The 27,732-nt window shown below is 35.4% G+C and overlaps 1 protein-coding gene across 1 annotated transcript in view; it reads left to right on the top strand.

Annotated features, from left to right (window-relative positions):
* The window catches only part of BRINP3 (BMP/retinoic acid inducible neural specific 3), a 428,987-nt gene that overhangs the window by 361,250 nt on the left and 40,005 nt on the right, over nt 1-27,732 (top strand). Inside the window, exon 6 of the mRNA XM_014590228.2 lies at nt 1,376-1,612. Coding sequence (XP_014445714.1) covers nt 1,376-1,612 — 237 coding nt within the window. The remainder of the gene's footprint in view (nt 1-1,375; nt 1,613-27,732) is intronic.

Raw genomic sequence — 27,732 nt, 5'->3', positions numbered from 1 at the left:
CATTATTTTTTATTAAATCAACATTATACATAAAACTGAGGGATCAAAAAACTGATTTTTTTATTAGAAAGAAAATATGTAAAGAATTTAAAAGTCCAATTTTGTGGTTAATAGCAATTGTTGTTGGCTAAATTTTCTCTTTATTATATATTTTACCTACTGATTAACCTGTATATGTAGCTTATTTTTCAGTTTTCTTATGTAGCAAGAAATACTGAAATTGAAACTATATTCTTAAAATATTAAAATAAAAAAGTTAAAATAAATATAAAACCCTTAAAGATACCTGAGCATTAATTTTGCAGCTTTTTTTTTTTCTTTTTGATATTTTTCTTAAGAGAGAGCAACTTTACTAAACTTGCATCTAGAAAAATAATGAGTTCTATCATTAGGGATGTTATTTATTTTATTTTAATTATTTATTTGTTTTTATTCATTCATTCACTTTAATTTGAGCAGAGAGAGACACAGAGAGAGCGAGAGAAGGAAAGGAAGAAAGCAAGCTGCCAAGTCTGGGACTCAAACCATGGTCAGCCATGTGGGAGTCCAGCACCTTAACCACCACGCCACCTGCTGGTCCCCCTTTTTTTTAAATTTTAATTATAAGGGCTGTTTTTATACATGGTAAAGAAATGAACTGTGAAACAACTAAATCAGTTCATTTGATCCCCCCTAGTCACTTCGTTTTTTCCAATGTACTATTATTATTATTATTATTTTTTATCGAGAGAGAGATGGAGAGAAAGAGAGGCACCATCATCGGGCCCTCCCACTCCAGCCTTCCCCGTCAGTTCCGATCACAGTCACACGGGCACATGCTTGTTGTGTACAGGCCGATTGAGGAACTATATTACCCAAAAGTAATGCAATATTTTCATCAATTGCATTAAAGAGCCCATCAAAGAAGTTTAAAAAACAAAATCAGATCATCTAAAACCTCAACTACACCTGTAATTTCTGAGTTTCCATATTCATTGAGCTTGCACATGTTGAAATAATTATAAATATTTGTGATTGTGTAGACTTAGATCATTTTCTCTTGATATTTTTAATGAGAAAGGGAATCAAGAAGCAGAATAATGAAGCACAATATGTAAGGGCTATAAGAACTGGAAAATTATCTGTCGATGGTAACCTGTATGCTATCGTTAACAGTATAATCATGCTGGGAAAATTCATTTTACAAGCTGCGGTTATATATAGTGATTGGATGTATAAACAAAATAAATAAATATAAAATAAAATGAAATATACATGAATTGATCATTTTTGCACAGAAAGATCATCGTTGCTGTTTCATTGAATAATATATATACATATATTCTTCTATTTTTAACAAAGTGAGCTTATGTGATTGCTTTGTTTGTTCTTCAAGGGCTTCAAGTACTCCTTCCAGACTATCTTCAGGAGCGTTTTGTACAAGCAGCTTTGAGCTACATTGCTTGCAATTCAGAGGGAGAGTTTATCTGCAAGGACAATGACTGCTGGTGTCACTGTGGTCCCAGATTTCCAGAATGCAATTGCCCCTCCATGGATATTCAAGCCATGGAAGAAAATCTTCTTCGAATAACTGAAACCTGGAAAGCCTACAACAGTGACTTCGAGGAATCAGGTAAGACATGCACTTTAAGGGAACGCCATCAAACTTGGACAGAAAAGTATATGGAAAAGAGTCTTTCACTCTCTTTTTCTAGTTTTCCTCCAGCTCTTAGATTTAAAAACAACAACTATATCAAGCACGAAACAAATATAAGGAAGCGTAACCAGGTTCTTTTTCCCAATGTCTCTTCAAACTTATCAAATGCAGTAACACTTTACCTGTTTTAAGTATGCTGTCTTTTATTACTACTGGGAGCAAGTATTTATAAAAATTCATTATGTGCCTAACCCTCTTACGCTCTTAAAAATCTGAGTTAAATTCCGATATGGATAAAAGAGTTGAGTTTGAATGTAGGATGTCATTGGTATCAAAATACATTAAATAACTGTGATGACATAAATATAATAATATATTCCTTTCTTTCTTAATCCACTAAATAGCTGGATCTGAGTGGGTCAAATAACTATGATAGTATCACAATGGACTTTAATGTGTCTGGTTGCCGGCACTACTGCAGTAAGATATGTAAACACTTGTGGCTGTAGAGCTCTTACTCGGGGACGTGGTGAAAACTATGGTGGTTTTCTGTCTTTTTTTTTTATTTTTTTATCCATTTTAAAACTGTTTTAAATTTCATTTTTTTAGAATTTCTCATTTACAATTAATTGTTGTACATCTTTTAGCCTCCAATACAGATTTTCAAAGTATGTGAGCTGTGAACGATGATCAAGTCAAGGATATTACCATATTCATTGTTGTCAACAGAGAACACTACATTTTAATGTATACCTTCAATTTTTGCTCTACTAGTTCTCTTTTTTTTTTTTTTTTTCTCCAGATACAGCTATGTAAGCTGGGCAATGTCCCTTTGTTCACACAGTTGTGTATGCCATTCCACAGCCTACTTCCCCTTCTACATTCATGCTCATGTCTGCTAAGTGACTTTTCCTGAGTCCCTTCCAACCAACCCCCCCACTTGTTCTCCCTACACTTCTGTGTTTTCAGAGCTTCCAATTTCTGCCTTAGAGCGCATTCGGTATATATTGAGTGAGACATAGTTTGTCTTTCATAGTTTGGCTTATTCCACTTCTCATTAAACCTACTAGATTCATCCCCTTTGCATCAAATAATAGAATCTTGCTGTTGTTTTTTAAAATTTTTCATGGCTGAGTTGCATTCCGTACCGTACATATACCACCTTTCTTTAATTTGCCCATCTGTATTTGAGCACTTAGGTTGATTCCATGTCTTAATATTTTTGTGAATAATGCTGCAATAGACAAGGCTATGCAAGTGTCTTTCTGATTGATTTCCTGCCCTTTGGGAATAGGCTTACTGAATCATATGATAGTTCTGTTTGAAAATATTTGAAGAAACTCCATATTGTTGAGTCATTGGAAAAGTCATGGCACATTTTTGCACAGAAAAACAGAAAAATTAATTATGATTTTCCAATACCCAATATTTATAACTTATTTAAAGGGGAAAATTTAAATTGTGCATGATATAGCAGTTATGGGAGCCAGATCCCACAGGGCTGACTGTGGTTCAATGCCTGACTCTGGTGGCTTGAAAAAACAAACTGGGTACATGCAGGTACGTTCTCAAAATTCACATGGTCACCAGAAGTGGAATATATATGATTAGCCAATTCCATGCCCCACTGGGGAGTTCCTTCTCTCGTTCTCTGGCACATGGAATTTAAAAAAAAAGAAAATACATCAAACAAGTTAAACAGTCAGAGAAAACCTGATTTTATTTAAGTCTACTGTAATAAAGCAAAGAGACTTGTAATAGGGGAGAGAGTATTAACTCAACTCCATTGAAACAAAAAGCAAGGAAATTTTAAATGCAGTGGGCAGCTCAAAGACAAGTCCTGGGGGATCTTAGCTGGGGCATTAGTCGATACAATAATGCCATCTGTGTTTGCTGTTTGATTCAATGATTGAAATTAGACTCCTACACTACCACAAAACCTGGAAAGTAGGGATGCTGTTTCCTTGAATGATTACATTTCAAAGGGATGATCTTCAGCTTCTTTAAAAAGACATGTCTGGCTTAGAGATTTAGGGTTCAAAGGGGGAAGAGAAAGAATTACAATGGCCAAGTTTTCTAAAATAAATCCTCTAAGAAAAGAGATCAAGGACATACACAGAAAAAGAAACCTGCTCAAAATTAATCAAGATAAAGGAAAATGTTAGCCCCCATTTGTCAATATACAGTAAGGAAGCCCCAGAACAATGGAGAAAAGTTTTACAGAAAGACACATAAACTATCATAATTTGAGAGTTTAAAGTACTTTTCTTAATAGATGAAAAAATAAAGATTTTTAGTGAAGATTTACTGAATTTAAACATATTTAGTGTGTCTAAAATAAAATATACAGAACAATGAATAAAAATATTACAGAACTTATTTTTTTCCAGTGCTCATGAAATATTTACCAAATTTCACCATATGCTGGGCCATGAAGTAAGCCTGAACAAATTCCAAAGGTTTGAAATCATTTAACAAATATTTTCTGAGTATCCTAAAAGCAACATGAAATTAATAACTAGCAGACAAATGGGCAAATACTATCATCTTGAAATTAAATGATAGGTTTTGGAAAAATTTATAGATATTTTCTGAGTATCCTAAAAGCAACATGAAATTAATAACTAGCAGACAAATGGGCAAATACTATCATCTTGAAATTAAATGATAGGTTTTGGAAAAATTTATAGTTAATACTAGTTAAAAAATAGAGAAAATATGTTGAGGTGAACATGATTTAAAAAATTATTGTGCAAAGTAAAATACATGGAAACTTCTATATTTTAATAGAGAATCAACTACAAAAACCTCGTAAGCAATAATGAAATTTTGAAAATTTCTAATCCCAGAAGGTTCAAGAATGAAGCAAAAAATGTCCATTTTCTATAAAACTATTGAAAATATGCTCACAATCCTAGTCATTACAATTAGATAAGAAAATAGAACACAAAGTATAATTATCAGGAAGGAAAAATAAATTTAAATGACCAGAGATAATAAAATTATATGCATAGAAAACTCAAAAGAGAAGCTATTTAGCAAAATGAGTGAATCTAGCTAGTTTGCAATATAAAATGTAAAAACGCAAAATATTTTGTATAGCCACACATCAAAAACAAATCGAAAATAAAATTTGAAACTTGATACCATTTGCATGAGTGACACAAAAATATCAATGATTTTGAAAATAACCTAATAGAAAACGTGTTTTATTGAAATATAAAATATCTTTACAGTGAAAACTACAACATATAATTGAGACAAACAGGGAGCCCTATCTAGAGGAATGTATCATATGCATGAATTGAAAGACTCAGTATGTAACAATGACAAGTTTTCTCCAAATAATCTATTCAATGTAAATGCAGTTTTTTTTCTATCAGGTTTTTTCTCCATAAATTAGCAAGCTGATAGAATTTTTTCAGAATGTGATCTGATACAGCTAAGTCAATCATATAGAATAATGAAAGTGAAAGAATAGTGAATATTTAAAACTCTATAAAATGTTGGGGAATTAAGAATGCACTGACTGACCCATGGCAGAGAAAAGAACGTCTAGAAAAAGAGTTACGTGTATGTGGTCTCCTGACTGATGTCTGAGGTCTCACTACAGTGAAAGGGAAAAGGACAGTGTAAATTAATTGATTAATTAATAGTGTGGGGATTTTTGAAATCTATGTAAATAAACTGAATCATTGCTGTTTCTCTGTAACACACACACAAACACAGGAACACAAAGGAAGAAAATCCAATAAAGAGAAAGAAATCGGTTCCAGATTGGTTGAATATTTAAATATGAAAAGATGTCTAAGATAAAAGCAAAAACAAACAAACAAACAAGCAAACAAAAAACAGAAAAAGATCTTCTAGGATAAGTAAAATGCCTTGATCAGAATCCCAAACACTAACTATAAAAGATGGAAAATAAACCTGAACATAAAATGTAAAATTTCTATTAAGCAAGATGCCATTAAAAAAAAAATAGTAATCTACATGTAGAAAAAGTTTCTTCCACTACATTGGTACAACAACTCCTATTGAAATTATATACAGAACTCCTTCTAATCAATTAAAAGAAAGACAACCTAATAAAGAAATGGTCAAAACATTTCAACATCATGTGAAAAAGGATGAATAGATGAAGAACATATGACAAATTGTTTGATAACCTTTGTCACCAGAAAAAGGCAAATAAAATTTACCATGTGATATTAATATATACCACTAATATATACCTACCAGATTGGCTAAAATAATAATAATAATAATAAATGACAACAATAATAGGAGGGGAAGACAAAAAGAAGAGAGAGAAAATAGCAAGCAAATTGAGAACTTAGAACAGCTAAAATTCCCATAGGATAATGATAGGTGTATAATTGAATGCTCTTCAGAAAAGTTATTTTGCCATGTCTACCAAAGGTGAATATATCCTTTTCTATGACCCAACTATTTTATTACTAGGTAGAAAGTACCCCCAAAATGCACATATTTGCAATAATACATATATGTCCACAAAAATGAACAAGATGTGTGTAACAACATTATTCTTAGTGCCCAAAGTGCCAATCCATAAAAAAGATTCAATTGTGATATAGATTTACCTATACAGGTGTATGAAAATAATAGGGAATTATCTAACACAATATAAAACAAAGTTCTCTAATAGCACATCGAACAAAAGAAACTAGATGAAATTGAAAATGTATTATATGGCTCTAATTTTATTAAGTATAAAAACAAGCAAACTTCATCTATGCTAATACAAATCAGTATAATAGTCCCTTTTCTGAGGCAAAGCCCAATATGATGGACAACAGTAAGGGAAGCTTTTTTGTGTTTAAAAATTCATTGTGTATTTATCCATAGACTACTACTTAAGTATATTTGGTTTTCTGAAAGTTGTCTGTGTTGTACACTTACAAAATGTGTAATTTTCTATGCACGGATAATAATTTAATAAAAATAAAAAGTAAATATTTTGGAAACTACATAATCTGACATATGAAATCTCCTAATAATTGAGTAAAAGTAATATTTTAAAATGCACTATGTGTTATAAGTTAATTGTGATGAATTGGTAAAAAGGGATATAAATGATGAGAGATTTTAAAGTACCAGTTAGAAGCCAGTCCTAATAAAGATCAAGTTTTTGTTTTCTATATTTTTATTATAACTTTTTTACATTGAATCACCATACATCTTTTTTTCTTTTTTGAAGAGAGATTTTTGCTCTAAGGTGCATGCACTCACCAAAGAGACAGAGAGAGACAGAAAGCAAGAAATCATCCACCAGGGGCGATGGCCACGCTGCAATCCCTTCTCCTCCATTCTCCTCTTGGTATCTTGGGCACACATGCACATGTGCCTGGTATGAATTTTAACCTTCCAGGTCCAGGACTCAAATTGCATTCAACTACATGGGAGTCCAGCAATATAACCATTATGCCATCTGGTGGTCCCTTATCACCAAATAACTTTAGAACATAGAAAATGATTGTTTCCCTGCATGAATACATTGTACATTAGTTCATTTCATTGTACATTATCAGATAGCTATCCATTCTGTGTCCACTAAATATTTTGCTTTTTGTCTCCCTGATTCTCCCCCTCCCTCCATTACCCACCACCCCTCCCACACAGTCTTTAGAAGCTACTGTTGTCCTTCCTGCTTTTACACTTTTCAGTCTTTCAGTTCCTGCCATGGAGTGCAGTTAATACATTAAGTGAGGACACACAATGCCTCTCCTTCATAGTCTGGTTTGCTTCACTCATTAAATCTTCCATATTCTTCCACTTTGTATTGAATTTCAGAGTCTCTCTCTCTCTCTCTCTCTGAATAACTGAGCAGTATTTCATAATGTATATATGCCACATCTTTTAATTCACTCATGTGCTCTTGGATGTTTGGGTTGATTCCATGTCCTAGCAATTGTAAATAACGTTACAGTAAACATGGAATTTGTAAGTGTTTTTCTGATTGTTGTCTGATCCTTTGGTAGATACCTATAAATGGAATTTCTGGGTCATATGGTATTTCTATTAATAGGTTTCTGATGAACCTCAATATTGTTAATCCTTTTTGAGTTGATGTTTGCTAACGGTAAGAGAGAAGGTTCCAGTTTAATTTTTCTGCAGATGAATGTCCAGTTTTTCCAATACTATTTGCTGAAGAGATTTTCTTTTCTTCACTGGATTGTCTTATGCCCTTTGTCAGGAATCAGTTGGCTATATATTTTAGAGTTTATTTCTGGGTTCTCTCTTTTGTTGCATTGGTCTACATGCCCGTATTTATGCCACTGGTATGCTCTTTTAGTTATCACAGCTTTGCAATATACTTTGTGGTCTTGAGGAGAGTTGCCTCTTATAATATTCTTTTTCCACAGTATTGTTTCAGCAACATAGTCTTTTATGATTCCAGACAAATTTTATCATTACTTTTCCTATTTCTGTGAAGAATCTCTATGGTAATTTGACCTGGATTGTATTAATTTGTAAATTAATTTGGGTAGAATTGACATTTTGAGTACATTGATTCTTCCAGTCCAAGAATATGGTACGTCTTTTCACTTTTGTGTACCATATTCAATTTTTTCCCAGTTTTTTGTAATTTTCCTTATAGAGGCCTTTGACTTCTTTAGTTAGGTTTATTCTGAGATATATATTTTTTTCCTGAATTTTTTAAATGAAATTGCTTTCTTTAATTCTACCTCAGTCTTTGTTAATGTATAAAATGCTATAAATCTTATATGTTATTTTGTATCCTGCCAATTTACTGTTTTCATTTATCACTTCTGGCAGTTTTTCTTTTGTAGATTCTTTTGTATTTCCTTTCCTTTTTTTTTTTTTTTTTTTTTTGAGAGAAATATTTTTGCTACAGGGCACGTGTGCTCACCAGAAAGACACAGAGAGAGAGACAAAAAGCATGAAATCAATTCCAGTGGGATGGCCATGCCAAAGTCCCTTCTCCATTCTCCTCTTGGGATTTTGGACAGGTGTGCTCACATGCCCAGAGAAGGTTTTATTCTTTTATTTAAGTATTTTAATATTTAATATTTATGTATTTATTTAGACCAAAGAGGGACAGAGTAAGAGAGGGAGGGCAAGTCAAAAAAGCAGCAGGCTGCAGTCAGCCATGTGGGAGTCCAGTGCCCTTAACTGCCATACTACTGCTAGCCCTGCCTAGATTTAGTTTTAAGTCACCGGGTCCATGACTCAAAGGGCAACTGACCACGTGAGAGTCCAGTGACATAACCATTACACCATCTGCTGGTCCCAGTTCTTTTGGAATTTTGGTGTATGTGATCATATCATCTGTAAATAGAGATAATTTCACTTCTTTTCCATTTGAATGCCTTTCATTTTATTCTCTTATGGGATTGCATTGGCTAAGACTTTCAGTACTATGTTGAAAAGGAGTGGAGAGAGTGGGAAGCCTTGTGTTCCAGTTTTCAGTATGATGTTAACTGTGGGTTTTTCATACATGGCTTGGATTATGTTGAGAAATGCCCTTTCTACGCTGATTTTGTGGAGGATCATAATTATGAAGGGATGTTGTATTTTATCAACTATTTTTCTGCATTGATTGATATGATCCTGTGTTTTCTATCTTTCCTTCTGTTAATGTGATGTATTATATTTATTGTTTTACATATGTGAACCACCTTTGCATCTCTGGAATAAAGCCTATCTGGAATGGTGTATAATCTTTTAAATATGTTATTGGATATGATTTGCTAGTATCTTGTTGAGAATTTCTACATTTGCATTCTTCCGGGATATACATCTGTAGTTTTCTTTTTGTCATGTTCTTGTCAGTTTGGGGGATCAGGATGTGGAGACTTCATAGAATGAATTTAGAAGGATTCCTTTCTTTTGGATCTGTACAAATAGTTTGAGTAGAACTGGGATGATCTCTTCTTTGAAAGTTTTATAGAATCCAGAAGTCATAGGGACATGGCTTTTCTTTGTTGGGAGACCATTACTGATTCAATCTCATCGCTTGTTACGGTTCTATTAAGGCTCTATGTTTTCTTGATTCAACATTAGTAGTGTATACCTGTCCAGAAATTTACCCATTTAAGTTTTATTGTTTGTTGGCTTATAGTTGCTCATAGAATTCTGTCATGATTATTTGTATTGCTGTTTTGTCTGTTGTAATATTGTCTGTTTTACTGGAGATTTTATTTAGCTGGTCCTTTTCTCGGTTCTTCTTGATTAGTCTAGCTGACAGTGTGTCAGTTCTTTTTCTCTCAAAGAACCAGCTTTTGATTTATTTTCTGTAGTTTTTTTTAAATTCTTTATTTCACTTATTTCTGGTCAAATCAGTATTATTTCTTTTCTCCTAGTATATTTTGATTTTTGTTGTCATTGTTGTTATTGTTTTTCCAGTTCCCTGAGTTGTGTTGTTAGGTTGTCCCTTTGCCACCTTTCAATATTTTTCTTGTGAGCACGAATTGCTATGAACTTCCCCTTATGACTGCTTTCACTCTGTCCCAAACGTTACGGAAATCTGTGCACTCATTGCCATTGGTCAGTGAATCCTTTGATTTCACTCTTAATTTCTTCAGTGGTTGTGAAACCATTCAGGAGTGAGTTCTTTAATTTCCATGTGTTCATGTATTTTTGAGGATTTTCTTGCTGCAATTAATTTCAAATTTTATTCCATTATTGCTGGAAATGATGCTGGATATAATAATTTCTACACTTTTTAAATTGTGAAGTCTTGTTTTGTGTCTTATCATATGTTCTATCTTCAAAAACACTCAATGTAGAGGTGATAAGAGTTTTGTGACTATTGGGTGAAAATTTCTATAGAGGTCTGTCAAGCCCATTTGATTTATGGTATCATTTAGATCCTGTATCTCTTTGGTTATTTTCTGCATAGATTTGTCCAGAGGAGAGAGTGGGGTGTTGAAATTGCCAATGATTCGTAGTCTACCTCTTCCATTATATGTGCCAGTCTTTCTTTCACATATTTAGGTGCATAGATATTTATAAGTGTTTATTTTCTTTGTCGATTAGCCTTAGTACTATATAGTGTTCTGCTTTGTCTCTTCTTACTGTTGTGTTAAAATCTATTTTGTCTGATATCAATATCTTGACTCCAGCTTTTTTTTTTTTCATTTCAATTTGTACTGAAAATCTTTTTCCAACCCTTCACTTTCAGTCTATGTTTGTGTTTATCAGTAAGGTATGTTTACTGCAAGCAGCATATAAGGTGGTTTTTTTATTTTATTTTTAATAATTCAGCCAGTCTGTGTCTTTTCATTGGAGCATTTAATCCATTAATATTTCATGTTATTATCAATATCTGTGGGCTTATTCCTGCCATTTTCTTAGTTATTTGTGTTCTATTATTTGCCTTTCTTTAGTTTTCATGATATAGTACTCCTTACAGTATGTCTTGAAGAGCTGATCTAGTGTTGGTAATGTTTTTCAGTTTCTGTTTATCCGAATAATTTTATTTGTTCTTCCCATTTGAAAGATAATCTTGCCAGGTATAGTATTCTTGGTTGGAATTGTTTTTCTTACAATGTTTTGAATATGTCTTCCCATTTTTTCCTTGCTTACGTTGGTTCACTTGAGAGGTGTGACATTAACCTAACATGATAACCTTTGTAAGTTACTTCGAAGTTTCTCTCTTGCCATTTTTAGAATCTTGTCTCTGTCTTTGATTTTTACCACTTTGGCTATGATGTACCATGGAGAGGATTTTCTTATGTTGATTCTATCTGGAGTTCTTTTCATATCCTAGATCTGAATCTTTTCATGTTATTCTAGATTTGGAATATTTTCTGATAGTATATCATAGAAGAGTTTTTCTATGCCTTTATCAGCTTCTTCACTTTCTGGAATACCCATTATATGTATATTTGGGTATTTAATGGTATCTAGAATTTCCTGTATGTTATCCAAATTTTTTTGTGTTTTGTTTTGTAATTTTTTTTAATTATTTTTGGTGGTTTGGCCTCTGTCGGAGACTTTGTCTTTAAGGTCATAAGTTTTTTCTTTTGCATTAGCCAATCTGCTATTAATGATTTTAAGGGAGTTTTTAATTTCTTGACCTATAGTCGTCATTTCCGGGGGTCCTGCTTAATTTTTATGTTTCTAGGGTCTCTATCTCTATGAAATTCCTTTTTCAGGTCATGTCATGATTTTCTCATCTCCTAGAGTGAATGGTCAGTTTTTTCTTGCATCTCATTGAGTTTTGTCACAATGAATATTCGAAATTCTTTCTTAGACATTTCCATGAATTTTTTTTGTACTGTTTGTTGTTGAAGAGGGGTTATTTTGTTCCCTTGGAGGAGAGATTTCCTTGTTTTTTTCACATTTCTTGTGTGTTTGCACTAGTTTCTTGTCATCTGATGAAGCAGTCACTTCTTTCTATTTATTGGAATAGATTATGCAATGTTGGAAGGAGGACGATTAGCTCTATATCCTAGGTATGTTCTTGAAAGATGTCCGTTTCTTTCAGTTCAAAGCAGGGATTATGTAGGCTGCTTCAAGTGATTTGCTCCTTTCCTAAACTTTCAGATCCTGATGAGCTATGCAGAAGCTAAGAAGGTAAGACTTAATAGAGAAAGTGAAGTCATGTGCTGTACATAGTGCCCATGCTGAAGGACTCTGGGTCCTAAGACAAACTGGAAGGAGTTGGGATGTACCCTGGTCATAGTCAATGCTGAAATCCAGCTCCATTGGCAGGCAGGTGTCCAAAAGTGTGGACCCAGTGGCTTAAAGTCATGCCCCGGCACATGTGCGTGCATGCCCAAGATCTTGAGAGGAGAATGGAGGAGAAGGGATTGTGGCGTGGCCATCCCTTTTGGGGTATATTATAGCTTTCTGTCTCTCTGTCTCTTTTTCTCTTTCTGGTGAGCGTACGTGCCTTATAGCAAAAACAAACAAACAAAAAGAACCACCAGCCCTGTGCTCAGGTGTAGTCGTTAAGTGTTTCTGCTGAGATTCTTCAATTTTAGGCATAGGAAGTAGTAATTTGTGTATTCTTACCTATATGCCTAGATCCAAAACTTGTTAGATTCTTGATAGATAATACAAGTTGGAATGGAGTTTCAAGTTACTTCCAAATGTTTAGTGCAACTTAACTTGAACAATTAAAAAAATGCAAAGCATTCTTATATCTAAAACATATTTTTACTGAAACTTATTTAAAAGAACAGTTGATATTCATTTCATTAAAAAAGAATATTTATCTGAATTTAGGAAATTCTTTCTTAAACATGAACAGCAGCATGGAGTATGTGAATCAGAGTGCATACCACAACAGTATAGGATGTTAACTGTCACCATACAAAAGGGAAGACGAGGACATGCATATTTTATTGGGTCAAGATAATGTGTCTTTCTGTTTTGTTTCAATTTTTATGAAGTGTAAAATTAAATTAATATATTGGATTATATTGGATTAGCATATATTTCTAAACCATTTTATATTTGTATGAATTTATTATGTCTGTAATATGAAAGTCCTGGGAAATATACTTATTATAGCATACTGATAAAAATGTCGAAGAATTTTGGGACCAGCAGTTAGTGTAGTGGTTATGTCACTGGACTCCTATGTAGTCAACTGCGGTTTGAGTCCCGGACCCGGTGGCTTAAACTCACGCTGGGCGCATGTGCGTGCGTGCCCAAGATCCCAAGAGGAGAATGGAGGAGAAAGGATTGCGGTATGACCATCCCCCCTGGGGGGTGATTTCTCACTTTCTGTCTCTCTGTCTCTCTCTGTCTTTCTGGCGAGCGCACGCGCCCTATAGCAAAAACTTTGCTAAAAAAAAAAAAGAAAGTCAAAGAATTTTAAAATAAAACATATTTTCTTTTAATATTTTATAATCTGAGAAAAATTCCGACTGTAAAAAAATATCTATACAAATGTATTCATTCTCTACCTTTACATTTTCAAAAAAATAAAGTAAGATATATTGCTGGCCTATATGTAACATTGGTTCAAATGAAAGAAAAGATATAGGAGAATGATATAGGGAAATACAGAGACATAAAAAAAAACACCTCATTTATACCCTCACAATGGAAGTAACCAAACTAAAATGATTTATGTGCTATACTTAATTAGATAACTATAACAATATCATTGCCAATTAATTAGAGTCAATGTCTATCCAGAGCTGCATTAAAAATATCAACTTAATGAGAAAACTGAATGTTCTTACTGTTTTTTTTATATATATATTTAAATTGTTAAAAATAAAATTTATTTTGGTTTGGATTATGCAACCATTTACCAAAACTGCCAAAAAGAAAGAAAGAAAAAAGAGAAAAAGAACCACTAAAAATAAATAGCAATTCATTATCTCTTCCAAATATTTTTTGAGTTCAGAAACAGAATTATTTAAGCTACCACTATGGAATATTGTTATATTTTTGCAATCAACTTAAGGAAAAATATTACTTAAATAATCTTAGGTAAAAGTATATAATGAATAATCTTTTATGAATCTTTTGACATGATATTTTACTCTTTGGAAAAATGTTGTTAGCCCTGGGTGTGTATGAAATCTAAGGTGTAGTGTATCTGCCAACATCTATCTTTATCAGAATCATGTGCTGTTAAGTGTAAGACCATTGATTTGATGATCCAAGAATGGCAGATGGAGGTCACCCTGTAATGGGAATTGTCTAGGTGCTACTTTTAGAGGACACTGTCTATTTTGACACTTTATCTGAAAATAGATAAACTTTCTAATGCTGGAAAACCAAAATGTATTGAATGCCACTGTACTATAGAAGTTAGGTTAGCTTGACTTATAACATTTAAGGAAATAATCTATTTTTTCTTCTTACTTTTAGGGAGACTTTATTTTAAGTAACAGCTGTTTCTAAAATGATTTATTTAATTAATGTATTTATTTGTTTAATTTTACCAGGAAGAGAAAGGGAAAATGAAAAAGCAAGCTGCCAGGTCTGGAACTCAAACCATGGTTGACCATGTGGGAGTCCAGCACCACAACCACCACACTAGTTGCTGGCCCCAATGGAGACTATTCTTAATTTTCTTTTCAAGAACATTTTCCCCCTCAGCTGTTATTTAACCATAAGTTTACATAAAAAAGGATGTTTTCCAGGGGGAATAAGTGTGTTTGGATAAAATATTTGAATTTTAACCAACAGCCAATTTACATATTACAAACTTTAATAACATCCTACTGTTGGCTGCTCAGTAGTTATCCTCCCCCCCTCATAATGAAATATCATAAATTTTCTGGGACAAAATCTGATTTCATCCTTAGGACTGTATAATCAGTGGGATTGAACTCACACCGAGATTCAAAATTGTTTTCCAATTAATTCCGGTTACTCACAGGAATCCATTTTCCTAGGTACCAAGATTAGTTCAAGACATGAAAACATAGGTCAATGAGGCTTAGAAATATATTTCTCTCAGCAGTAATGTAGGGGAGAGGAAAGATTCCTTATTTTTCTACAATAGCTACAGGGAGTTCTATTGACTTCCTTCTGAGATGTGAAAGAACACAGTCATAAGACACTTTGAGAGCCTCTTATAACCATCAGAGGTCCTTGAGTCACGAAGATTGAGAAAAATTCTTCTCCAGTCGCTTCAGTGAGCTGTTGAGGTACACCTGCTGCAAGTTCACTTTGCCAGTAGAATCTCATCGCAAGGGTGCTGAGTTGTGCTCTCCATTCAGGACTGGTGGGCAGCAGCCCCTGTGTGGAAATTGGTCACGATGGTGGAAGGAGAGCACACAGCAAGTTATGCTTGCACTGTCTTAAAGCTTCAGCTGGAAAACGATGCTGGACACACCTGCTAAAATTCCACTTGCCCAAATTATCCCTCCTCTCAAGGAGGGCTTTTTGTTTAAAGAGAGCCTACACCTGTGTGAAGAATTCTGCCTCTGCAGTACTCTGTTCTTATTACCAGATGCTCAATTGACTTTCTTTCCCAGATACACATATTCACACAAATCCCTCCCCCTCCAGCAAGAAAAACAACAAAAAGTTGTATCTATTACTGAATCCCGGGCAATACTGGAGGCCTAAGAGCCTGTTCATTAAAGCCAGATGTGATGGTGCCAGGAGGTGGCGTAATGGTTAAGGTACTGGGCTCAACATGGTTGATTGCAGTTTAAGTCCCAGACATGGCAGCTTGAAGATCATTCTGGGCGTGTGTGTATGGTGCCCCAAATCCCAGGAGGACAATGGGGGAGAGGGCCATCCCCTTGTGGAATGATTTCTCACTTCCCCTACCTGTGTCTCTCTGGCAAACTCATGCATCCTTTGGCAAAAATAAAAACTAAAAAAAGAATAAAAGCTAGATGTGGTTTCTTTTGATACCAAGACATAGCCCATAAAGCAAGTTATCTATTCGAGATGTACTATGTGTCAACTAGCATACTACAGTGAGCACTTGAAACCAAAAGGGGAAGATAGGGAACCAAACACACTCAAGTTTGGAGCACTTCTGAAATTCACTGGGCAGGATACAGTGAGGACCTGAACCTGGACTAGTCCCTGAAGAGTCTTCAGATGGTAGTTCTGTTGTCTGCTGTTGCCCACAGACGTCAGTTCCAGTGTGAGGGAGATTCATCCTATTCCATTTCTCTCTTTTCCCACATCTGAGGTGAGAATTGAAAAACAAGCGTAAGTATTAGCTTCTTCAGACTTTATTCTGACTGAACATTGGGAATCCAAAGTCATTTTACCTCTTGAACTTGATGCGTTTTTAGACAGGAATCACATTTTTTTGGACAACAGAACTCAGGTAAACATGAAGTGGTCTTTTATCTGAGTTCAGCCAGTTCCATGGGTCAATTAACACACCCACCGTTTTCCTGAATAACTCTTCCATGTTTGTTATTTTTCTTTTCTTTTTTACCCTATTCCCCAGTACTTCCTTTTTTCATTTGAAGTGTGGGCTTTTTTTTAGATTTTTTTAAATATCTGATTCCATCAATAATTGAGAAACAATTTACTGGGTGCCTTTTGTTGGGTGTAGTCTCTGAGACAGATTAATGCATTCCATGATCTTGACAACGAGAATGGAGGCCACACTCATGCTATCCTTGTTATAAGGCTGAATTTTAATTGACGGTTATAATTTAATGAGCTATTAATACTTTAATACCATGAGTTGAGAAGCAGTTTCCTCTTTACACTCTACCTGATTCATGGTCTCTTCATTCTCTTTTATTCAATTTTCAATTCTCTTCTGAATTTGAGGTCATATGTCAGACAAGAAATACAGGCAATGCTGTAGAAATGCATGACATAATTTTTTTGTTGCCTTGGGACCAGCAGATGGTGTAATGGTTATATTGCTGGACTCCCACGTAATCGACCACAGTTCAAGTCCCAGACCTGGGGGCTTAAATTTACGCTGGCACATGTGCATGCATGTTCAAAATTCTGAGAGGAGAATGGAGGAGAAGAGACTGCTGTGTGGCCATCCACCCCTGGGGGGTTGATTTCTTGCTTTCTATCTCTCTGACTCTCTCTGTATCTTCAGCAAGAGTGTGCACCCTATAGAAAAAAATCTCTCTACAAAACAACATTGTTGTTACCTTATAACATTGCAGTTTATTTTCTTCACATCACCTTGTTGTGAGTTGACCGTGGCATCTTCTCCAAGTCTTCTCACTTCAGAACATGGACTAACAGTTCAGCCACCATCTGCAGCAATGAGTCACTGTGACAGAGGGTGATAGTAGCCATTCTTCTCCAGAAGCAGTTATCAAGGAAAGGACTAGCATTCCATTTTTGGACTTCGGAGTTTGATGGGTATATGATCGTCCCTGGTTGCTACAGGCAACAGTGTGACCAGCTGTCTCCTCACTGCTTCATGTGGGTCGTCATCACTCCTCTTCCAGCTTCCCCTAAAGTGTTCTGGACGCCTCCGTGGGCCACTAAGTCAATGCCACTTAACGTTTCAGCGACTACATTTGTCATTCAGCTATGACATTATTTAGACTTGATGAACGAGGTATGAAATTCTCATTCTAAGTTAACTATCACATATAATATTGCCTTTTCATGGGTAAAACTTTTCAGCAGATATTTGCTTGTATGTCTAACATAACTCTTTGAAAGGGATTGGTAGTTAGAACATAAGAGTTAGGGATTAAAACAAACTTTCACAATACCAAGTCCCAATGTTAATTCCCTTGATATCAGTTTTTTTCATTTATTATGGCGATCTGTTCATCAGCTCTTCTGTAATGCAAAACTCTCTGCAGTAGAAGGGATGGTGCTCAGCTCTAGGACTGAGAGCACAATCAATTTGATTGTCCCTATTTTGATTGGTCAGTGTTTCCACTCTGATTCATCACTGCTGCCTGTACCAGTACTTAATATATCCTAAGTATCACCTTTGTCATTATCAAATTTTATTCTGTTCATCAATTAATTTTTTAACATTATTTGAAATAAGATGGCTGTGGCATGCCAAGCAGGTGTTTTCTGAAACGATTCCTGATTTCGATCCCAAAAGGCCTTCTGCCAAATGGCTCCTACCTGTTCCAGTTGGCCTGCTGCATTTCCATGGCTACATCGGTGCCATCATTCCAACCCTCTGAGCAGTTTGACATTCCTGGAGGACAGAGAATGGCATAGAAACAAGGGCTGTGTGCCGTGTAGAGCAGACACATTCTATATCACAGGACGTGCTGACTGAAGAGTAAGATAACAAATTGTGTGTGTGTGTGTAGAGATTGCCCACTCACTCAGTGCATCTTGAAATACCACAGCAACTATAACACCATTCATCTTTCCAACAGGGGTGTTGTAAACACCATTCTGAAAACAAACAAGCAAACAATTGCACTCTGTTCTTTCTATTTATTTATTTAAATGTATATAGTCAATCACTATATATCATTACAGCTTGTAAAATGAGTTTTCCTAGCATGCATACACTTTTTATTAGACCAGTTAAAGACATGGCCATACACCTTATCAATAGATAATTTTCTATTTTTGTGTCTCGTGTTTTTCTTCTTTCTTTCCCCCCGATTCCCTTCCTCTCACCCTCCCTCAGGTCCCACCCTCCTCCCACCCTGTCTCTAGTATCCACAGTTGTTCCCCGTGCTTTTATATCTTCTCATATTACATAGTCTATCATCTTGTGAGGAGTAACCCAAGGCAGTTGTTCATGCTCTTCATCAGATTTGAGTGACAGAAAAGAAAACAAAAAAACAAAATGGAACAAAAACCCCTTTCAAAATACCTATATAACAATTCAAATTACATATATAACAGTTCCAAATAACACAGTCAGCTTTTCTTTTTTACATTCTTTTCTGTCACTCACATCTGATAAAGAGCCTTGCGTGACCCCTCACCAGATGACAGACTATGTAGATGCACCAGGGCACACAGATATAATGCTTTTCTTATTGGTTTGAATTGATTATGCAGGACCGTCTCTCAATATATGTGTGTTTGCACTAAAGTGTGTGTTTGTTCTAAAATGATGGTTCCAACTTCCAGTATAACGTGAAACAAATTACTCAAGGCTTTGATTCAATACCATAAAAACAAAGTAAATGGTGACTTCATTAACTGTTTTAATGTTTGCTTTTTCAGATTAGCACAGGCTCCACGGAAGTGAGATTAATAAGTAATACTACTACATAGTCAGGGAATTTTTGCTTGCTACTCTTCGGTCTGTTTTATACAAATACATGTGATAACTTCTAGGCTGTTTGCATGTTATGCTACCACTTGGGTCATTTTGATCAATGTAGTTACTTATTTCAGTATAAATGCTTAGAAGCTGGGCCAAAGGTGGTCTGTACGTCGTGAATTTACTGATTAACAAGTTCGTTCATTTTCAGACAAATGCCCTGTGTATTTTCAAGTGACAAATGACTAATTTATTTTCAAACATCATTATTCTAACAACTAAACTTCTTATATAAGTGCAGAGTAATTTTGATGTGTTTTACCTGAACTGCTTTGAAGACAGCCATGTATGGAACTTTACCCTGCGCTTTCAGATGCTTATAGATACATACGATGGTAGAGCATTAGAAATTAAGACAACACTGAAGTAAATCATGTGAAATAGTTTCTATTTAGTCATCAGATCTCTCAAAATAGATATTTAAAGGGTACAGAAAAATTTTCAAGAGTTCCAAATGAAACTGGTATGTAATATAAAGTTATCGTTAATACTTTAGAAAAATTTTGTTAATTATTTTTTTTTCATGGGGGGGAGATTTTTGCTATAGGGTACATGTGCTCACCAGAAAGATAGAGACAGAGAGACAGAAAGCGAGAAGTCACCCCCCAGGGGGGATGGCCACACCCCAATCCCTTCTCCTCCATTCTCCTCTTGGGATCTTGGGCACACACACACGCCTGGCGTGAGTTTAAGCCACCGGGTCCGGGACTCTAACCGCAGTTGGCTACATGGGAGTCCAGTGACATAGCCATTGCACCAACCGTTGGTCCCTGCTAGTTCTCATCCTAAGAGACACATAAGAAAACTGGCCTCTCAGCACCTCGAGGTTATGTACAGCCATATGATTTGCTTTGGTAAAGGAAAGAGGAGAGGAACCTGTGCTTCACACTGTCTAGAGGAAGACTTTGAGATCTTGTACAATTTTCTGGGTTTACATCCTGTGAAGTGACTGATGATGTTCTCAGTGGCAGAGACTGGCAGGTTGTATCACTGAAATAGGGCCATGAAGAGTTTAGGTCGCAGCAAACCCTGGGGACATGTGTGATAAGAGTGGAAATCCAGAATTGTTGTTGTTGAAACCTAAGAATCATTTAATGATGTGTTTACTTTGGCAAAACCTAGTTTATGCTGACTTGTTCCTAAGAATATCAGCTTTCTAGTTCACTGTCAGTGAAAGTACATAGATAGGTGATAATGATCCTTTTATTCAATGAAAGTAACATTATGGAATTTTAAGTTTGATCAATTTATATAAGAAATCATGTTAAATATTTACTATTTTTTTGGAATTTATGTTATTATGAATGTAATGAAAGTATAGTGGACCATTTGAAATGGACCAAATATAACAGATATTTCAGATCTTATACTATTTACTTTTTAATGTAATCCTTCCAAGTACTAATATTATGATTGTACTCTGAGGTTTTACAGATAAGAAAGCCAGGGTTAACACATCTTAAGTTATTTGTACAACATATTTAATGCATGCTCAAACAAAAGAACATGGTTCTGGGACCAGCAGGTGGCATGGTGGTTAAAGGCATTGGATCCCCACATAGTCAACCACAGTTCGAGTCCTGGACCTGGCAGCTTGCTCTCCCACTTTTCTTTTCTCTCTCTCTCTGTCTCTGTCTGGTCAAATTAAATAATAGAATAATAACAAATGGAATTAAATAAACAAATTTAAAAAAAAAACATGGTTCTTGCACTATGCAATCTTCTTTCATGAAGAAGCTGTTATCAAGCAAGAACTCTGCCTTGCATAGCTCATATCTTTACAGGCATTGACTTAGTGACTTGCAATGACCCAGGGTTATAATAAGCCCCTTGTTAAAAAAGAAATTGCATGTAGACAATGTACAAACACACATGTATATGAAATGTAATATTTACACTATTTATAATATTAATAGCCAATCCATGGATTTTTATATCCTCCTAAATGCTGACATAAGATCCATGGCATCACTTGTTCATTTCATTATAGAATGATGGAAGGCTCAAGGGCCAAAAGAGATACTACTTTTACTTAGAGGAAGAGGAACTCCATGGGAGATGCCTGCAGCTGTTAATGTTTGCTATCCACTTTTTTAGCAAGGGTCTAAGTAACATTTAAAGGCTGTAATCTAGGATGTGACACTAATTTTCACAGTGTGAAAATTTTATCTGTATTTCTGACTTCCAGAAAAGTCAGTTTGATCAATATTGTTATGGTCATTTATGATTTTCTATGTATTGATAACTGCAACTTGTAGAGCACAGCCAGACAACTCGTAGGACTTATTGAACCTGTTTATAAAATCCTTCGGTTTGAACAGCATCCCTTTAACCTCCTCTGTTCTCTTCTAGTGACACCGATATGGCATGTGCATAACATCTGCCATGTGGCTAAATGGCTTGTCACTGGGAGCCCCATTTAATTTCTGATATCTTGGTAGTATGATCTTAGCAGCTAGCTTTGAAGAAGAAATCGCCCTTCTATTGGCAAAAGTCACTGCTTCCTTGAAGGAGTTGACAAAGCGTTAGCAGAAAGATCTTGAAGTTAATTGGCAGCAAAACAAATATGGGGTGTTATGTCAGGTTGTCAGGCAGCTGTGTTGTGTGGACTCTGAGTAAGTGTCATCCCAGGAAGGTGGACCGAATTTGTTGCACTGGCTGTGTGAGATAACACACAGAGAATAACAAGATAAATTTCCCCAAACACTATTGAAGCATAGAGTCATGCCTCAGCTCAAAAAGTGACAGGAACTTTAGTGGTCAACGTGACGAGGACTCCTCTACTTCTCAGAATTTAGAGTGATTATTTAACTTCTGTTTTCAGTGAGAGGGAGCTCAGTGCATTGAAAACCTGAAGACTATGAGTTTGAACATTTCTAGTTTTAAGATTGCTCTTATTTAGTTTCAAAGGAAATTTTTATTTTCTACTTTTCTGAAAAATGACACGCTTGATATTGCCTTGTGTTGAAATATATGAAACTCTAACTTCTGCTTAATATACTTAATCTTCTCTGGAATCAAACTGATGTCTACTCCCTCTTCCCTGGGGTAGACTTCAGATATTTGCATATAACTATCACATACTTTTTATATATTGATTCTCGCAAATTTGATATTCTTGCTTTCTTAGATTACTTTTATGTCACAAAAACTTTAAACCGTTAACCATCATTTTCATCTTCTTGATAGAATCTCCATGTGTCATTGGAATTCAGAACCACACTGACACAGTATTATAAACGTGGTTTTATTATTTTGAAACAATAATTATCTCCATTATTTTGGACTGTATAAGATTGTGTAAGATCTCTTTAACTTTCTGGCAAATGTGTCATATTGTTTCTTTATATTGAATTATTGGCAAAATTTTTATTTTTCTCATAAAGTATTGAAGTCAGATCCCCTTCTCATTTTTTCAAATGCATATGCACACACACATACACAACACACACACACACACACACACACACACACACTTTTTTTTTTTTTTGAGAGGTTTTGGCTATAGGGCACATGTGTTCACCAGAGGGACAGAAAGTGAGAAATCACCCTCCAGAGTGAATGGCCACGCCGCAATCCCTTCTCCTCCATTGTCCTCTCGGAATCTTGGACACACATGCACACGCGCCTGGCATGAGTTTTAAGCCTCCGGGTCTGGGATTCAAACCGTCGTCGACTACATGGGAGTCCAGCGACATAGCCATCACGCTAACTGCTGGTCCCATACGCACATTTTGATAACTCAGGACTTTACTATATTTGAATGTTCTCAAATATATACTAATATTTCTACCATCGTGAAACACTTTGAATTATTTTTTAGAAACTGATCCTGTCATAGGCTAAAATTGTCTTTATGGTTTCTTACTGATCACTGACTTTTTTTTCCCCTAAAGTAGAGGAGAACGGGTAGCAGAAACATATTATAAATGACAGGAGAGTTTCCTAGAATTTGAAGAGTTCCATATTTATTTTAGCAATTAATATTCACTTTGGTTTTTCATTCTTTAAAAAAAATGGCCAGCAGGTATTTATGTGCTTACCAGAGAGAGAGAGAGAGAAAGCAGCCCTATAATGGGAATAGTTATGCCTCAATCCCTTCTCCTCCATTTCTCCCTCCTTTCAGTATTTGGGCATGCATGTATACATGCCCACTGTGCTTCTCAAGTTTCTTGGTCTTGAACTAAGCAGTTGGCCAGGTAGGATCTGACTACCTACCAGTCCATAGAGCCAGCCCAGCATTAGCTTCTTATAAGTTTTAAAGGCATATGTGACTTCTAGTAGAGGTGAATATAGACACAGCAGAGTTCATCTTTGTTGTGAATTTGGATGCAGATGGTCAAAAAGAAAAACAAATGTGAGCTGGAGGGAGGTTATAAAGAAAAGGACTACCTTTGTACACTTGTCTTAGTTTTTTAGTATCTTTTATTCCTGTCCTTTTGTTAGGTCAGACCTGGCCCTAAGCATACTTGGAAGTATGGTGTCATGTTCATATACATTTCCCTAGGTTCATAAGTAAACAATACCCCAGCTTTGGCCCCCTCACTTCTTGTTCTTATCCATGGACATAGTCTGCTTCTGAAACTGCTCAATGCACAGAATTTACCCAGTTAAGGCACCTGTTGCCCAGCCCTCCTATTGACCAGAGTGGGTTAGCAACACAGGACCCCAGAAGCTCATGAGCTTTACAACAATAAACATACATTTAACCTTCATGCTACATGAGCACTGCAGGGGATCTGGACTCCCCCCTTCTCACTGAAGACCTAGGCTGACAGAGCAGTGTCTGCCTTGAACATGAGATGTTTTTAATTGTAGATGAAAAATAGACTTAGATAAATCGCATTCTGGTTCACAAAGCTTCTTCTCAGAGGAGACGTACATCATTGAGGCTCGTATTTTATTGATGAAAAAGAGAATCATTTGATGATCTGGAAATTTTATATATATGTATATATATAAAATTTTATATATATGTATATAATATAAAATATATATATATATGTATATATATACATATATATAGCAATGCTCATGTAATTTTTATTGTATCCTTGATTATTATTATCTTTAGCAGTGTGTTTTTTATTTTATGATTTCTTATTCATATTTAATTGTTGGTTATCTCTAGCATGCAATATAATTTTTTAAATATGCATGTAGTACATGACAGTCAAATCAATGATATTAGCATAGATATATCATTTTTAATGGAGAACTTTATATTCTTATGACTGATAAGTGTTTCTTCCTGAGCCCCTTCTACCTACTCTCTACTCTTCCCCGCTCCCCTCTTACAGTCTCTGGGATTTACACTTGTCCTCCCTACTGTTTTGTCTGCTGATCTTTCAATTCTTGCCAGGAGTGTGGAAGACACTAGCCAAGCTGTGATTTAGATAAAGGATTGATAACCAGAAACATAGTGAACTCAAGCAGCTCACTTGCCAAAAACAAACAAACAGAAAAAAAATCCAATGGAAACATGGAAAAATGAGTTAAACAGACAATTTTCTAAAGAAGACATATGAATGGCCAATATGCATATGAAAAAGTGTTCAGTATCTTTTATTCCACAATTTTCTTCCGTAAGGAAACGATACAAAGAAGAACCAACTATAGATGGACACTCAGGAAATCTGACACACCCCATGAGAGATTTTGATTGGCCTGACCCCATAACTTAGTGATTAAGGGACAGGAACCTCACATGGCTGATCTCAGCTGGAGACCTGGCTCTGGTGGCTTCAAAAACTTGCTGTGCACATGGTCATATGTGGCCCAAGCCCGGACAGGATGGAGAGGTGGAGGAAAAGGTAGCAAGACCACACCCCACGAGGGGTGCTTTTTCCTTCTCCCTCTCTCTCTACTTCTGATTCACTCTGGCAAATCATAGGCTCTCTGGAAATAAAAACAACCAAAAAGATTCTAATCCAATAAATGCAGTTCGTCTCAATGCTGAAGAATTGAAAACAACTAAACTGCACTGACTCGTGCTTAGTAGACGAGTGACAGCCTTTACACATCGTCGAAATTCTTTTCACAGACTGAGATCTCCTCATCGAATCACAGTATTTCAATGTTAGAGAAATCCATCAGAGAGAAAGCAGTTTGTCCTAGTCACTCAGTATTTTAATTCCTCTTATATAACCCTCAGAGCATTATTGGGTGAATTTATTCTGGAGTTCAGATAACTCATGCCCTCTGAGGGCAGCTGCTTCAATGTTTAGATAGTATTCTGATGTTTTCCTTTAAACGCCACCAATGTCCCTCTCCTGGATTTCCATCGACAGGTGAGCCCTGGCTTTGGCAGCTGCACCTACTGGGTCATAGTATCTCTTCCATGTTAGTGTTTTTTTCATATTAATTATTTATTTTGTATTCATTCACTGAACATCATCACAGCTTTCAAGATGCAGTTTCCCATCGAGAATACACTGTACAGTGGCTTAGTCATACCTGCTATCATCACAAATAATTTTCCATTTCTTCTTTATATATGTGTGTGTGTGTGTGTGTGTGTGTGTGTGTGTGTGTATTTTCTCCCATATTTTATTGGCTAACAAAATATCTTAATTGATCTAACTACTTCCAATAGCAAGTTCAGCTAATTTATAAATATCTGTGAACAAATGTTTGACTTTAGGCATGAAACTGTGAGTAGAATGAATACACTATAAAACAGCACCTAGCTGAGGGAAGAGAGTTTTTTAAAGCATTTGAGTGACATTGTTTATTACTACAGTCTTCTCTCTAACAAGCTAAATAGTCCTCCTTAATCCACCTTGCATTCTATTACAGGATTTCACATTTCTGTATTGGCCCATCAATCTCTGTTTTCCATTTTCCTCTTAAACTTTGTGTACAGACACTCCAGGTATAACCCACTCTGCAGAAAGTACAAAAATCAGTTAGCTCTTACTTATTCTAAAAGTTTTTTTTTTTTTTCCTGACTAGGTAAGCCTTGATGTAAGGTGATATTCAATCAGCTTTTATTCAGTATCAATCTGTTTTAATTAACTCACCTTTCTTTTCAAACCCATGCCAAATCTAAAATGGTATCTACTTAACCAAGCAAACGTTTTAAAAGTTTAATTAAAAAAGAACTGCTATCATAGAATGTAATTAGTAACTGTAAGTAACCTCAAGCCCAGTATATATCACAAATGACAATCTACAGTATATTATGCTATTTATGATTAGGTATTCTTTAACTTGTGAAAGATGTCCGCCATTGTTTTCATTTGAAATATATTTAAAATTGTGTAATAAGAACAGCAACAGATAAAATGCCAACATGCCTTAGTTTCCATCTTTGATTTTTTTTTTTCTTCTTTCTTGGTATCTTGGTTTCTGCTAAAATGCATACTTATATTTTACAGTTCTCAGATGAAATACAAGGTATTTACTATCAAGGAAATCTCCTAGGGGAAACTACATCTGTTCAACATTCTTTAAAACAATGCTTGAACTTCTCAGCATTTTTAAATTCTGAGCCAGCTTTGATGATAACATTCTAGGATGTGAAATCCTTCCCAGGAGCATAGAGGGCTATAGAAGCATGTAGTTAGCTGAATATAAGAATTAGATTTCTTTTCTAAAAAAGAAATACATTTGTAATGTGTGTCTTTTAAAAATGTTATTTGTTCTCTTTACATTCCAACTCCACTTCATGGGTTTTTGGAGAAAAAACAGACTTTTTTAAAACACAAATTATTCCCTTTTTAAAATTTCTTTCTTTCTTTCTTCCATGAGCAAAAGCAACATCCAGAGAGAAGGAGAGAGAGAGAGAGAATGAGGGAGACAGCGCTCCTAACAGTCCTGACACCATGGTTTACCCCGGTCTCAGCCAGCCCTGGGTTAGGGGCTCAGGCACCCCTGGCACACTCAGGGTGGTCTCTGGATGAAAACCTGGACTCTGCCGTGCACATCAGCCTCACAGAGCATTGCGTTGTACTGCTATGCCTTGCTCTGGCCCCTTCAGAAACAAAATCTTGAACCAATGTATATTATAGTTAATAAATTATACAGTATTAAAAACTACTACTACGTTTTTATATAACATGACAATTATAACTTTATTTCACAACAACAATAAAGTCTAAATATAGCTCATGATACTCTTAGTAACAGAGTGTTAAAGGGGTCATTCTGGTACAGAAACAAAGTGTGAACGCAAGTCAATATGGTAACCTGCTGTTCAGGGATTAAGCCCATAAGAAGACAGCTTATAATTATTTTTTACTGCTTCTGCCATATTGATCTTAGAATAAACCAAATGGAGTGAAAGTAGGGTGGATACTTATGTGCACTCTTTGTTTTTAAAGAATGATTTTATTTAACTTTACTTATTTATTTTAATATGACCAGAGAGGGACAGAGTGTGTGTGTGCATGTGTGTGTGTGTGTGTGTGAGAGAGAGAGA

This window comes from Tupaia chinensis, unplaced genomic scaffold (genome assembly GCF_000334495.1).
Source record: "Tupaia chinensis unplaced genomic scaffold, TupChi_1.0 Scaffold000420_1, whole genome shotgun sequence".
Classification (NCBI taxonomy): Eukaryota; Metazoa; Chordata; class Mammalia; order Scandentia; family Tupaiidae; genus Tupaia; species Tupaia belangeri.
Note: the sequence above shows the minus strand (reverse complement) of the source record. Positions and strands in the feature narration are given on the sequence as shown.